The 16,067-nt window shown below is 38.1% G+C and overlaps 1 protein-coding gene across 1 annotated transcript; it reads right to left on the bottom strand.

Annotated features, from left to right (window-relative positions):
* Positions 1-1,272: 1,272 nt before the first annotated feature.
* On the bottom strand, positions 1,273-13,582 carry samhd1 (SAM domain and HD domain 1). The gene is made up of 16 exons (XM_040007805.1): positions 13,235-13,582; positions 13,044-13,110; positions 11,988-12,060; positions 10,557-10,717; positions 9,975-10,090; positions 9,670-9,740; positions 8,332-8,490; positions 7,642-7,742; positions 7,422-7,530; positions 7,234-7,325; positions 7,007-7,122; positions 6,130-6,269; positions 4,838-4,933; positions 4,545-4,649; positions 4,283-4,420; positions 1,273-2,138 (listed from the first exon to the last, which is right to left on the bottom strand). The coding sequence occupies exons 1-16, from the start codon at positions 13,413-13,415 to the stop codon at positions 1,995-1,997; spliced, it is 1,869 nt and encodes a 622-aa protein (XP_039863739.1). The 5' UTR covers positions 13,416-13,582; the 3' UTR covers positions 1,273-1,994.
* Between the last annotated feature and the right edge of the window lie 2,485 nt (positions 13,583-16,067).

The following is a 16,067-nucleotide window of genomic DNA, read 5'->3' as shown; positions in this document are numbered from 1 at the left end:
GCCACCACAAAGACCATATGACTGCAATATTATAGGCTGTGTAATCAAAACAGTCAGTGACCCGTTACTGAATGCACGAGTCAAGCACTTTTCTTCTTCCATTTTTACTATTATTCTTCGGAGAACCATGGACGGGATATGATCCGCTATCAGAAAGAAATAAAACGACTCAGTGGATTAAAAAAACCTAAAACAACCCACACTATAACATTAAATGTACATTTTTGACAAGACTGAGATAAACTTTGCAAAAAATGCATTTAAAACGTTTGTAAATACATTTTAGAACTATGTGCCAATAATTTTCAAGAATCATGTTTAAACTTGTTGGATGTATACAACATTTATTTTGAGAAAGTCCACTTTTTCACTATTCAGCGAAGTATTAAGTTGGTCTGTCCATCCATCTATTGATACAGCTGTCTTACCATGTTTGTTTTATTCAGAACAAAATCTGTTTAGCGACACTGAAAAACTGCAGACCTTGCTGTGCTTGCAATGAAATATCTGAAAAACTATAATTCTGTAAATGAATGAAAAATTCTGTCATATTTGGTCTATTGTATAATTTAAAAAACAAAAATATAAACAAAAAAGCAGGTGTGTACTGATCTTGGGAGTACTGATGATGTCTAAAGTGTTTGTAGCATGCTCCTCACAAAGGTGTTCTACATGTATAAAGTTCCTCCTTAAGTTACCATGCTTACACTGCTTTAGACTTAGTTTATGCAAAATGTTATCCAAAGTACTAAATTTATGTTTAAAAGACATTTTTTTAAATTATTGTGAGATAGGCAGATATGACAGCAAACAAAACCTAGTTTAGTTATGGGAACCTTAAACATTTATTCTGCTTTTATTGGTAAACTTGTTATTAACTTGTTACTCTTGGCTTAAAATGTTTTGCAGTTTGGGCTAAGTTTTTATTTTTTTTTAAAACATCTGACATTTACATATATATTGCAAAACAATTTTTGCCACATCCACAACTCAGAGCTCAATTCAATACAATATAAAGCTTCTATGTGTATGGAAATATAATTATTATTTCTTTAATTTTAGTCAATAAACAGACAGGTGTGGATAGAGAGAGAAGGCACAGTTGAACCCAGGTGCTGCACTCCAGCCATCTGACATGTGATTTGCATGCTCATACACTGAGCTGGATCCATCACACCACAAAATTGCCATTTACTTATTAAACTCCTTGCCTTGCCATGACTGGGAGCATGCTGCCCTCTAGTGTTCAATAAAAATTTCATACAGAAGGACATGGTTGAAGGAAAGTATTTATTTTGACAGGATTATCTCCATCATTTTGATTGTTTTAAATCGCATGTTTTAAAAATACATGTATTTTCAAACAGAGCAAAAATCTGATGATGATGCCCCATATCGTGGCAAGAGAAGAATCATTTTAAAAGGTGTCCCAAACACATTACCAATAAAATGTCGCACTGAACTTTGAGGTGAAGATGACAGTGAGCAATCTGAGATACAATAAGGAGAATAAATAAAACACCACAAAACAAAAATCAAACCAACTCTCCAAACCACCCCAAGAGTAAAAACAAATGCTCACTTTAAATATCATCACAGATTCATATGTAACATTTTGTGCGTGAAAGCCTGAGTTCTGAAAACAGCCTCAAACTTTAGCTGAAGCTGAATAAAATACCTAAATCCCAGCTATAAGATATACTGCCCTGAAATGTAGTCTGTGTAACATTTGAACTGACCTGATTCATCATTTGGTATCTAATGACATGATAAGACCTTTTTCCCCCCAGAGAAGTCTAAATTAAAACCATATTCACAAACAAACAAAAAACCCTGAGAAGTTCTGAAAGACATCTATGCTTCTTCTCTTTTTGAATATTTTAAACCTTTTTGATATAAAACAACTTGCTGTGTTCATCAGCACACTCCTCACAGAAAAATATAGCACACCGTTTCATCTGATCTTTCTCCATATGTAAAATCTCCCTCTCTCACTAGAAAAGCTTCGTTTTGGCCGTCTTTTTTCCATTTAAATTGACACCGTTTGCTTCTGTGGATGCGCCCTCTTCACTATCCTCGTTGATGTTCGACCAGCTGGGTTTCAGAGGAGTCAGCTCTGGGGCTATTATGTCTCCATCCTGCGTGAGAACAGAAACAAAAGATACTGATGTTGAGACGAGCGGTGGAAATAAACAAGTGATTGCAGGAATTGAAGGATCTGGAAGACAATTCTTCCTTTCTAGGACATTGACTTACAGTCTTTAAGCAAAAGACAGGAGCAGCAAGCAACTTATGCCTTTTTAAATTATGCAAAAATGCTAAAGTAACAAGGCCTCAGAGCATGTTCTATATGATTAGTACTGATACTAGATGTAAATTAAAACTAAAATATCTCGATCTGTCACTTCCTTTAATGCACAGAGAAAATGTCTCTCTGCTGTTAGTCGGTGGAAGTGCTGTCAAACAGTTGCTTTCTCTTCAGCAACAAAAGATTAGTGTTTACCCCCTGTCCTTTCTAATATGGAGAGATGCCATTACACTACAGTACTGCAAATTATAAGTGTATAAATAGATACATGGAAAAATATTGCCTGGTTGTTCAGGGTCTGAGCCAGCTGTGAGCACCTTTTATTTACTTCAGCCTGCTGTTTAGAAAACAGCTGATTACTAAATCATCTAGCAGTCACAGAGCAGTTTTATAGAGCCTCTATAGTGCAGTTTCTGGCCACGTGGCAAGTGTAAACTCAGTATTTACATTTCTCCTCGATTTTTTTTTTTGTCTGTATATTTGGCTTTTTAGCTGCTAAATCCCAAGCTCTTCATCATTTCGTCACCAGGTTTAACCTCATTTACATGTTCGTTACTTCTTCTGTACAAACTGCACCACAAATTCCCAACCATATAACTCACAGATGGCATCTCAGCTATTTGTGCTCTTTGTTTTCCCTCCACAAGGTTTCAGATTGTCTTTATCACCATTTTGAGTATATTGAATAACAAAATTAGGGAGTTTGTTTTAGAATATATTGGTTTTTGGAAAATATTCAGGATGCAAATTGAGGTTTTGGTCCTTTCAAAGCATGGAGACTTGTTTTTGTTTTTGTTTTTTACAGGAATCACAAGCTCAAATATGTGACAAAACATTTCTAAGTCACATGACCAACCCTGGAAATAATAATCCTTCATGAAAAGGGCTTTTGTTTGCTATTGGTACAGTGTATGAGGAGCTGCCAGCTGCAGTGGAAAAAATGATATGCAAGTCACGAGAGGGAGTTCGACTGTTAAGTGATGCTACTTATTCCGGATTTAACAGCATATCGGTTTCAAATTCATACATAATACTTCGTAAACACGAATGCTAATGAGCTGTATGTTCATTATGTTAAAAAACAGAAGTGGCATTATATCTAACCTACAAAGCAAACCACACAGTCTTTTAAAAGTTCTGTGTACAATTTTATTTTTTAATTGGCTCCTTTTGTCATGGAGGAGCAGAGAAGCAGCTCTATGACTTCCATCCTGAGGCCACCACACTGGAAAGCTTTCCAGTGTTTTATGGACACACTTTCTAGGTACAGCCAAGAAATTCTGTCCATAAGAGCGATGAACAGAATATGTGACAAAAAGAAGGTCTGACAGAGTTCTACGCCCTCAGTGAACAAGTCTTGTGCCCTTATGGGCCCGATATACACTCCCACAGGGCACACTGTGGGAGGATACACCAAGCCTTTTCCAAGTCCACAAAGAACATGCCTCTCCAAGTTTCCTGGAGAGGGTGCAGAGCTGGATCAGTGTCCCAAAGCCAGAAAACAAAAAGCACACTGTTGCAGCTAAACAGTTATGTGGGACGTATAAAGCTCTGTGAATGTAAACACTTGATACAAATGTTAAAAACATCTATTATAGCTTGACTGAATCAGCTAATAATCTAACATAACTTACCTGCACACTCTGCAGATATAACATGCTACTAATGGCCTCTTTTTAGAATTTAAAGCACCAGATAATTGCAGCCGAAACTTGGAGATAAATTGCATAACTGCCGCAAGGAGAGGACAACTGTTACACATGCCTTTATCCACACATAATAACATATGGATAAAAGCAATTAGCACTTAAGCCCATGCAATCCACATAGACTCTTGCATTACCGCTGCAAGGCTAGAAGGCGTGGCAGAGAGGTAACAACACAGACCTATTCATTATGTGACTTCATTCAATATTTTAACCACTGTCGCTGCATTCAACTGCAATTCTTTACAGTGCAGCAGATAAACAGTACCTGAGGCTTTGAGAAGTTCCTGTCCATGCACCACTGAACAAAGTGCTTCTTGGCAGCCTCCAAAGTCTTATCATCTGTCTTCTTACAGTAGACCCTGATCAGCTGCTCAACAAAGTGCTCTGGAAGAAGTTTAGACACCTGACAAGAACAACAGCAGCCACAAATTACAGAGGCGGAGGGAAAGAGACACTCTTTTTTTAAAAGAAGAATAAATGAAAAACCAAAGGAAACGTGCTCATATATTCAAGAATTTACTTCTGACCTGATTCTTGCGGATCTGGATGGCTTTAGTCACGTCGTTCTTGCAATAGAAACGCACATTGTTGATGGGGTTCTTCTCCTTCATCCCATAATCCATGACAATAACCTAAAACAGACAAAGTATTAGATCGAGAAGAGCCTAAAGCCCCAAAAGTACAGGCAACACCCTGACTCCAAATATAACTAAATCCAATGACAAGCAACAAAAGCATATCCATATTAAAAAGAATCTCCCGGTTTTAAGGCCATGAGCAAATTATATGATGAATATATTTACATTAATTAAAAACTCACACTAACTACGAAGTCCTCTGGCTGTAGATTGACGTCCTGGGTGCCGCTCTGAGGGATGGATCGGGCCAGGTCAGCTTCCAAGCTCTTGATCGTCTCCTTGTAAACAGCAAGAAATTGCAGAGTTAACAAATATATCATTGTATCATATTTTTTTGTTACATATTATAAATAACTGAAATTCTATATATAGCATGTAAATAAAAAAACAAACAAACTAACAAACACAGAACCACAGATTGAGCAATTTCTCATATCAAATCCATTTGGCAAAACAGCAGAAACATAACAGGCAGATTTTTCAATTTCATTTTTTAATTAGCGAACTGCAAAATGTCAACATTTGGCTGAAACTTCAGTACTGATCATTTTCTTTTCTGTATGCGTCAGTGAACAGAGAATCTCTCTGTGTTTTGTTGTTTTGTTTTGTTTCTTGGTTGCACAAAACAAGCAACCGGGAAAGCTCGGACTGCAACTCACGTTATCAGCTGTCAGATTACGTTCATTTCAGTATTAACTGAAACATTATGTCTTTACTTTCAGGACGCATAATGTCCCCTCATCACCACCATCATCATCATCATCTCAAAGTGCAAAGATAATTAGGAAGTTAAATTAGGAGGAGTTCATGCTTTCTCCCTGCATGCTGCAGTGATGAGACAGAAAGACGGCTGCTGTTAGTCTGCAAAGTGTGAAGATTGTTACAAACTGCATACACGGTTGTTGTTTTAGTGTCTTCTTACATCATTTGTGCTGTTGCTTTGCAGAACATGCTCATTATCAATGGAAACAAGTGAAAAGATCACCTTCCTCCACATTTAAGCTCAGTCTGAACTTAAAATTGAGTCTTTTGGCTTTTTTAACCACAAGGAGTTTAATTAATTACTAACTTCAGCTCAACTTTTACTTCACTTGGATGCAGCCTCTTTTCATCCCTCTGCGTGTGTGTAGAGTAGAGGCTGGAGCTCAATCACAAATAACACTGAAAGCAAGTGTGTCATTTTCAATATTTTTTTCTATTAGAAAATTTGTTTGTTGAGAGAAAACAAAGGTGGGAGAACCTCGTCGGGCCAATAAACGTGCTAAACCTGCTCCTATTTACTGGGGTTCTGATTTACTCAAACACCCCTGCCATCTTTTGCATTTTACTTTCAATTTTGAAGGCAATTTTTTAACCTTTCTGAGCTATTTTGTTATGTATTATTTTATTGAGCAAAGTTGTTTTAATTTTTTTCATGCTTTGTTGCTAATTCTTTTGCTTTTATAAGAAATCCTCTAAGAAAAAAAAAAAATACCTGGGTGACATGTATGGAAGTTTCTGAGGTAGTTTGGCCCAGACACTTGTAGAGGCGCCGGCAGACGATGTTGTGCAGGATCTGTTTCGCCTCTGCAAGCTCGGGGGAGGAGGAGTTGAGTATTTGTTCAAACACATTATCTACCAGGCAAACAAAGAGGGTACAGGTAAATAAAGAACCAAAAATGTCAGTATTTAAAAAGATCCTTCAATAAAAATGTGGCTTTACGGTTCAATCTCTCATGCACACGATTATCACAGAAACACAAATTAGTCTTTTTCTACTCATCTGAGTTACTTGACACGCACAACACATACTGTATTTTAGTGCATAAGTGGTTGGAGTTTATTAGTTAGTTAATTAGTTGATTAGAAATTGTACCTTAACACCAATCATAACGTTTCTTTTTTTCTCCATATATTAAAAGCGAGGTTGTTCTTTAATCCAAACTGGTATTTCCACAAGTTCACCATTAATCACAGAGGCAGTTAACACAGTGCACAAACAGATCAAGGTTGTCTGAGAGAATAAAAATATTTACTGAGGGTTTGCCAAAACTCTGTAGTCACTAAACCTGCAGGTGCACACCTAAAAGAAGCCAGCTAGTTCTGCAGATTATTAACAAGTAACGACAAGCACAAGTAATAAAAACTGATCACGTTTAATTTAGCAGAATTTTCTTGGGTTATCAATATCGATAAAGATCTTTACTATACTGTCACTTGAAACACAAGCTTGAAAATTACAGGTTTTGACTGAAAAAGAAATTAAATTTTCTTTTATACAGATAGTTTTTGATGGGATGAAGTCTTGACCTCGCCTCGTCTTTTGTCCTGATGCACTACAAATATAAGCTAACAACACTCTTCATACACACCTGTTAGCTTGGTGTAGGCCACCATGTCATCAATGGCTGTGGAGAGTGTGAACATCTTGCCTTCTGTACCTTCAAACTGAAGGTGTGGGTCTGCTTTTAAAAAAGCCTCTGTGATCCTGGAGAAACATGTCCAACAGATATTTACATGTGAGGACATTTTGCTGTGTACAGTTAGAGAATATAAAGCATGAAGCAAAGCAAAACTATCGGAGGGATCAGCTACTCACATAGTCTCTATGATGTTGCACACTTTGTGCTGGTAGGCTCTTCTGTGAAGACAGTTCCTGGTGTGGAACATGTCATATAGATTTCCCACTTCCTGTTGAAGGGAGCGGATGTATTTTAGTGACCAAATATCTTTTAAAACTCAAACTGCTGCTTAAAGTAAGCAAACAGATGCAACAAAATCTAGCACCTTGTCTCGAGTGCAGATGTGCTTCTGCCCGTCCACCTCACACACCCTGGCAAAGTTTAGGAAGCGGCTATAATCAAAGTTGTTATTGATGCCCAGGTGGTAACAGTCCCTGAGTTAAGATGGAGAAAGAGAAACATAAGGGAGATAGGTAATTAAATCTAATAGAAAATATACAAACTAAGAAATCATTTTAAAACAACACTAACTCAATAAGCCCCACCTTGCAAAATAGTCCCACTTATCTACGTCAATGCCATTCCTTTTGTTGGCCACGATTTCGTAGAGGAAGGACTTGTCTTTTTGACGGCCTTTATACGGCCACTGTGGAGATGATTGATAATATCAGAAGTGTGATTAAACAGGGCAGTTATCTGCCTCAATTTCCAGCTGCTGGGTTTTTATAGTGTCAAAAACAAATATACAAACAGACAAAAAACAAAAGCATGAACAACCAAGGAAAACATTAGGAAAAAAAAAAAAAACAAACACACAGCTCTGAGACAGATAACCTGTATAAAAGTTGTTTAAGTTCACAATTAATGTGATGGCACCAAATCAGGTTAATGGTTAACCTAATAAACTTGCACTTTATGCTAAAGGAGACTTTCCAATTGTCTTTCAATAATTACATTTTCAAAGTAAATTCATCTAAAGAATCTAAGAAAAAAAAGTTAAGGTTAAATATAAAAAACTAAACTTCAACAAGGTTTTTTTGAACCTGAAGATTTTGGATTAGTCTAAACCTTTAACCTACACTGTAGTCTGATGTGCCCAATATAGAGAAACTCTAACAGAAGTCTCAACATAAAGACACAGTTTCACCTGTGATGGTATAACAATGCATTGCAGACACACACACACCAGCGTGTAAATATACATATACAAATATACAGGAATAACTGATAGGTACCTTTTTGCCCTTAGCTGCTATTGTGTCTAATGGTCCAGCAATCTGCTCCTTAATGAAGTCCAGGTCCTCAGGCAGCACCAGCCCGTGCTCCTCCATCACAGGCCTCAGCCCATTGGCCTCCACCAGGTAGTCAAACATGGAGAGAGAGGCAGTCTCATGCTGGGAGATACACAGTAGATTGAACTATCAGTGACTTGAAAGTGCTGACTTCAGAATAAACATGACAGGAAACAACCGTGAAAGCTCGTCTTATCTCTCACGTTTGCCAGACAGCATGCCTGTGGTCATAACGTACACAATGACCGTGTGCTTAGTGGTTCTTATCAGCTCTCCTTATCAGTCTGAACACTACAATCGCTATCTTTGCCGTTAACTGAGAAAGTATCAAATCAAATAATGCTTTGTGCTTAGGTCTTGACCCGCAGTTGTTATAATTGCCAATAAAAAGCTTCTGTAAACAAAAATCGCCAGCAACTGCTGCAAATTGATCTTCACTGTAAGGTCGAGTGGAAATAATTTCAGAACTATGATTTGATTTTAAAAAACTGTTTCAACTATCGATAGAATGAAGGAAGTTGAGCAGGTAGGCATTTTAAAAGCCTACATCACCAATTAAATGTTAACATTAGCTGGATGTCTTTAGGTAGCAGTGAAATTATTTACACAATAGCACTCAAGCTTCATTATCCTCCAAAGTGAGATGACTTAGACAACTCGAGGCCTTTTCCATTAACTTCCCAAAACAGCCACAACAAAGATCGCCTGTTTTCCAGACAGTAGTCATCATCTGTCTGGAAAAAGTCAGATCCAGTGTGGTTTTATTTTTAAAAACATCTTGTTAAAGCAGTAACTTCCTAATTTTAAACAACTCAGAAACAGAAACATTATTTCCTTTAGAAATCATAACTAGCTTCAGGACTTCAGGTCAAGTATGATGGCTTTTGAAAAGAAAAAAAAAAAGTATTTTTCCTTGCATGCTTAAATGCAAGATCGGGCAAGTAGGTTGTAGATGTGACTCATTGGTGCTGATTCTCATTTCTTTGTTTGCCAAATAGTTTTATTAAGCAGCTAAAACCTCAAGAAAACAACACATGTCAACAATGCAAGAGTAATTTCAGGGAAAATGAAACTGAGGACATAGAGAGGCTCCACGCTGCTACTGAGAAAAAGTGGAGCTACAAAAATATATAATTATATATTTTTATTTTGGGTTACTCAGAATAAAGTGGTGCTGAACTACTGCGACTCCCTCTGTGGCTGATACTGCCCTGTATGCGACCTTGTGTGTTCTCCTTAACTGCTGTTTTCATTTAACATTTGTGCCACGGAGTTCAGTACCTTCCAGGTTATACCAGGACGTGCTTTGGGGATGAACACACCATCGAACATGTGGGAAAATGGCCCATGTCCTAGGAAGGGAAAAGTACATAATGTGTTTGTGTTAACTTTGCTCCACTGCGGTCTGGTAAACAGATGATAAGAATAAAATAACACAGCTTCACTTTTATTTTAACTTGTGCTCAGACCCAGTAAGTAATCACGGTAAACGCAGCATTGGCTGAGCAAATCATCTTTAGTCCATTTTAATTTACATCAGTATCATGTGACACGTTTTAATAAGTTTCTTTTATAACACCACTTACCCAGGTCGTGGCACAGCCCAGCGATCTGCACGCACAAGATGTCTCTGCGAGAGATAAGGAGCTCCGGCTGCCTCTCGTTTAGAGCTTTTACAAGCCGTCCAGCCAAGTAACCCACACTGTGCCAGGACAAAACAAAACCGCTAATTTCAAATAAGATACACAGTGAAACTTGATTATGTGATAAATTTCACTTTTAGTTTAGCAATTTCAGGTATTTCAAACAATGAGTTTATCTGAAAAAAGGTTGGCAAGGTTTAAAAATGTGCAGCACATCTATGTTTCACAGTCATTGAAATGTTGACTTTGTGTGTTGTTATTCCACTTATTTTCTGCCACACCCATATTTGCCAGTGTAACAGAAAGCTGTTATTAGAGGCAGGCAGGGATGAATAGGTTGTTTGTCACTGTAAAATACACTTGGAGCTAATTTTTCTGTGTGACCTGTGATAAAACTCTAATACTATTATATTAGAGAGAAGGATATGCTCTTCGGTATGATTTTACAGCTTTATGTGTAGTTAACAGCAAAACAAGATCAGTTTAACACTTCTCAATAAACAGTCTGTTGAACTAAAAACATACCCAAGCGAATGTTCGAATCGGTTGTGGGACGCTCCGGGAAAGACAAAGTAGGTCCCTCCTAGCTGCTTGATGTTTCGCAATCTTTGGAACTGAGGTGTGTCGATGATTTTGATGAGAAGCGGGTGTAACGCCACATGCCCGTGGATAGGATCGTTAAACACCTGGAAGCACAAACAATAACAAACAGTATGAGTATATCACCACAAAAGACATTTATGTGGCCGTACATACAGTATATTCAACACAGCAGTGTGCAAATATGCTCAGTTTACACTTCAGTGGAAATGTTGGCAAACATTTCTTTGGCTACGTTCACACTGCAGGCGAAAGCGCATCAAATCTGACTTTTTTGACCCTATGGGACCCGTATCCGATCATGGTATGACAGTGTGAACAGCACACATCCGATATTTTCAAATCCGATCTGGGTCACTTTTGTATGTGGTACTGAATCCGATACATATCTGATGTTTTAGAAAGCGACTGCTGTTTGAACGGTCATGTCGCATTAAATCCGTCTTTTACGTCACCGACACAAGACAGACGCCAATTATCAGCGCTGGAGAAGACATCGTGAACGCTTCCTGGCCATTCAGTGTAGATGTTAGTGAAACTGTTGGGAAGACAACGTTGGAGAAATGTGAACATTTTATTTGTACTGTATAATCTGCAGATTCTGACAGAAATCTGCAACTATCCTTTGAAGCACCGCTCCTCTCTAAAACAGCAATAAGGATGATTATTAGGCCAAATGTAAATAACAAAATAACTTTATAACTTAAAGCAAAATTGGGAAACGTAAAGTCTGAAACAAGTCTTTATATTAAGGGCCATCAGTCAAACAATACTGTTGGTCTGGGTGTAAACAGAGCGCGTTGTGTGTGACGTCTTCTTTTGTGCATGCGGTTGTGAGGGTTTGAGGGTTGTGAACGGTTCACACTAGAGCGCGTTTGCTGTCACATTTTATTTGTAGTGTGAATAATCAGACAAAAAACCTTATGATTACCAATGGATATATTTATATAGCCCAAATGTAGATGACTTCCAGAACCAAAAAGACTTTCTGAAACCCTGTTTTCAGCACACATCTTCAATTTTAATCTTTTATGGTTTGACTGAAATACAGCAATTAATTCTTAACATTTCCTGCCTGAAAAAAATGGCAAAAGAGGTGTTATCAATATGGCTGCAGAGTGACAGGAATTTGGTTAATTTAAAAAGCTCTAAATTTTTCTTAGTAGAACTATCAGGTAGGTCCTTCTGCCAATGAGGACAGAGAATGTCTTTCATTCAGAGACTGTGGTGTTATGCCACATTTCCTAACAGCTTATCCAAATCAGGGTTGCAGTGCTCCACGTTTCCGTTTCCCAAATTGTGTGTTACTTATCTCCACAGCCTTGAAAGCGCACAAAACAGTGAAACAACTGTTACCTTGCTTGGCTCAGTTTCAATCTGCCACAGCTTCCTGAGGCTGTTTAGGATCCGCAGACGGTCACCCAGACAACTTGGAAGAATAAAATAGAAAAAGAAGAGGTAAAAATAAAAGTGAAAAAGTTGCAGGAATATCTGGTGAGATGCATAAAATGTCTTGCGTAATATTGATAAAATTAGAAACGTCCTGTGTCAGAGTGATGCTGAAAAACTAGTCCACCAGGTTGCTGTGAAAACAGAAGCAGAATGGGAGGCTAGGAATTCAATTTTTGAGTTCTCACCTGTGGAACCAGTTCCACTTTGGGTTCAGGAAACAGACACTCTTCTCAGTCTGAGGCTTGATAAAGCTCATAGTTCGGCCTGGATCAGGTGATCCTGAATCATACCTTAGTTATACCGCAGCAAATGGCTGATCCTCCCTGAGCCTGGCTCTGGTGTTTTTTTTTATGGGTGCTGTACATACACACCAAATTGCCCTTCTTTGACACTACAGGTGTGCGCTGCTCTCTTTAATGGGTTAACCAGCTGTGACACAAACTGATTGCTGATGTTTCTATGCATTTGTTTTAGGTCCAATAACTTTGACTATATTGATAAATAGCCTGTAGTAAGAAGATTTACGAAGGGTTATATGAAAATATTGAAATTACCATTTTTGCAAGTTTTGTTATGACTGAATTACTGTAACTACTTTAAGTTCCACACGGTAATCCAACCCAGTACTTTTAAATATATTAATATACGTGCTTTGTTTTATTTCTTGCAATTTATACAGTCCTGTCAGCCAGATCGCTTTTGAAAGAGACATTTTAAATCTCAATGACATGAACGATATGTAAAAGTCAGCTTGTACCCTGTGACAGGGATGCTCTCTCTGAGTCAAAATGTATGTATGTACGTATGTATGTGACAGCTTACAGTTCAGCGTGTCGTTTACAGTGGTTTAAATATTGGTAATCGTTTTCTGGCAAAGAAACCGGAAATTGCTTTTTGGCAGGACACCAGACTTCCCCCAGTCCACACGCCCAACCCAAGTTTTACAGAGGACGCACTTACTTTACGCCAATCTTCTCCAGGTCAGCATCCCTGAGATCCCGAAGCCCGACACCTGTGATTTTTTGCGCTGTACAACACAACAGTTTCAATGTTAGCTTAGATGTTACAATGAAAACAGAAGTCCGCAGATTAGCGCTAATAACAATTAGCTTCGAGCGCCTAATTTAAGATGGCAAAAGCAGAAAACCAACCCTTGAATGTGTCCACCCATTCTCCAAGACCTTCTCTTCGCAGGTACCGGCACATTTCCTCCACTCCCCACTGCATGTAGTCCGAATCCGACACCCGGACCACTGACACTTTCTTTTCCGGCGTTTTGAAGCTATCATCTGGGCTTGAAACCGCTGCTAATGGTCGCTTTCGGTTCTCCATGGTGAGCTAACAAATTGGCACCTTTTCGCTTTAGATGCGCAAGTTAAAGCACGAGAAATTATAGCCGATAGCCGTTCTCCCGTCGACTACTGCAGCTGATCTGACAACTGTGCAGAGAAGACACGAGAGAAGTGAAAAATGCCGGGGTTTTGACTTTCCTCAGGGAGCCACAAAACATAGCGAAACACTAACAGCGCTTCCGGGGATTCCTTTCAAAATAAGACTGTTTTGTTCACATGGCTGACCGACCAAGACGTTATGACTCATTGTTTTCTTTTAAAGATAAATTATATTATGCTCAGCTATAGTGATTTTTTAAAATTGCTCTTCATGTGAAAACAAAATTTGTGTGTCCAAATAATGTTTTCAGTATGCCATTTTAATGGGATATTGCAGCATAAAACCCATCTTAACGCCCTGCTTTTTGGGTGGCATAACCAAAAAGCAAAAGCAAAGATCCCCCCAAAACTATTATCGTTCCACATTTCCATCCCCCATCTAATCTGGGCTATTTTTTATTACTGACTGATCAGTAATGGCACTGCTAAATTGTTATTTGGGCTAAAAGTCTATGGTGTTCTCCACATGAGGCCCAGAAGTTATGAACTGGGTTTGGTATATGTGATGGCAAGTGCCATCTGGGTCTGCTATAACCAAATGTTAGAAGGTCTTGATGCATGCTCAATCATCCACGTAAGTAAATCTCCAAAAGTTGATTCTGTTCATCTGGACGTAGCGTTTCATCACTCATCCAAGTGACTTCTTCAGCTGACTGCAGGTTTCCCCAATCTTATAAACAGTACATTTGCATAATGACTGAAACCAGCCCACTGAAGGAACAATGGGCTGGGAGGTCAGTTCCTTAATCTTAATTATGCAAATTCTCATGACCATTGATCAACAACCACTGAGATTGGGGAAACCTGCAGTCAGCTGAGACTGAAGGTTTGAGACTGAAGGACTGAATGTTTCTCCCACAAAACGCTATGTCCAGATGAACAGAATCAACTTTTGGAGACAAATGTTATAAAACACCTGATATCTCTGACATCTGGCTTGTACTGTACGGCAGACTTGTAGCTGACCTAATATTGACCCGAATCAAGAATATCACTCAGGATCGGGTTTGACTTATAGGAATGGCACATTTGGGCCACTTTTGAGCCTGACATATCTGTGTTTACCTCAAAAAGTATTTCCATAAAGTTCTGGGTCTTTATGACAGCAGACTCTGAATACAGAACAAAACCAGAAACCCGTAACTCAGACACTTATACACCAAAGATTATGATGTTGAATTATAAAAGTATCCAATGACTAAAGATGACTGAAAAAACAACAACAATTTTATTCCTGTTTTTCTGATACGCTCCCTACTTCACTGTTAAATTTTATAGATCAATAACCCCTTATAAAGAGTGCTGCTAAAGTATTGGTTAATAATTAAATAAATGAAAAAGATCTTCTTGATACATATTTAAAAAATAGGCAACACATTCTGCTTCCGGTCTATAACTCGCTACTTGCAGACAGCTTGATGCACGTCGCAAGTACTTGGATGACAAGTAGGGGGCGGAGCAAATTGCGATGAAGCGAATGAAGCCTCACATAAAGTGACTCGGTGACGTAAACGCATAAAAAAGGCGGTGTTATGTACAGTAACTTCATATGGATTAAAACCGTCGGAGCTGTCAAGGAGAGACGGTCATTATCATGGACGCTGTCCGGTAAAACACACTGATTAAACAACACTGTATAGTAGTCTGCTCTGTTCTTTAAATATTTAAAATACAAGTGTAGCAATTTTATTCTATTTACTTTGATTAATTAATTGAATGGTTTATAAAACAAGTAAAATAAATATTTGCATAGTTATAATTTTTTTTCTCTAATTTCTTATAACTATATCTAATGATACTAATGTACTGATGATAACCCCATTTGAATCAATTCTACCATCAGTTTTGGTGCTTACAATTCACTCTGATAAATGTAAACTGTAAACCTGCTGCTGGATTTTTAGTCATCCATTATACCTTGAACTTGTTCCTATTCACCATCAGTAATTTGATTTAGTGTTATTTTCTCAAAAATCACTACATATAAACCACATGCTTGGACATGTCCTAAAGCTCTACCTCAGTTTTCTAGTATCTGGCTGTGCACTCTGTCCCCTTTACTTCCTGTATGTTCTGCCTGTAGATGCTTGTTTGCAGTAGTAAGGTGTGGACCTTCAAGTCACCAGCTGTTGTTAATCAGCTGTTGTCATAAATACCTGGTGCCCACTCCAACACCCTGCCACATTGTAGACTGACGTTAAAACACTTAGCTGAATATGTAGCTGTTAAGAATAGGTGCATTTCTAGCCTGATAGCATCAGTGCTTCTTCCCCAGCCTAATTCCTGCAACCTCCCTCCTTTGGCTCAGCCTTGGATGATCTTTTTAATACCAGTTTATCATCTGTTATTGATAGGAGAAAATGCCCCATAAAATGGGAAATAAATGGCCTTTAAATTAGGAAAGTAAGGTAAACTAAAATGTTTACCTTTTTTCCATCGTTGTATGTATGGGAAGTCAATATATACTTTTATAAATATAGCATTATATCAAAATCTCTTCTTTTGGTGTAACTTCAAAATGATACAACAGAAA

The sequence above is a fragment of the Simochromis diagramma genome, unplaced genomic scaffold (genome assembly GCF_900408965.1).
Source record: "Simochromis diagramma unplaced genomic scaffold, fSimDia1.1 OVJJ01000545.1, whole genome shotgun sequence".
NCBI lineage: Eukaryota > Metazoa > Chordata > Actinopteri > Cichliformes > Cichlidae > Simochromis > Simochromis diagramma.
The sequence above is the reverse complement of the archived record's forward strand: the minus strand, read 5'-3'. Positions and strand labels throughout refer to the sequence as shown.

What these genes read in the sequence shown, in the direction of transcription:
- samhd1 (XM_040007805.1), bottom strand. Translation starts at nt 13,415, where the DNA reads ATGGAGAACCGAAAGCGACCATTAGCAGCGGTTTCAAGCCCAGATGAT. An exon ending in TGCAACATCATAGAGACTAT is followed by an intron (nt 7,123 to 7,233) that starts GTGAGTAGCTGA and finishes ATGTTTCTCCAG; the next exon opens with GATCACAGAGGCTTTTTTAA. An exon ending in GGAACTTCTCAAAGCCTCAG is followed by an intron (nt 2,139 to 4,282) that starts GTACTGTTTATC and finishes GTTCTCACGCAG; the next exon opens with GATGGAGACATAATAGCCCC.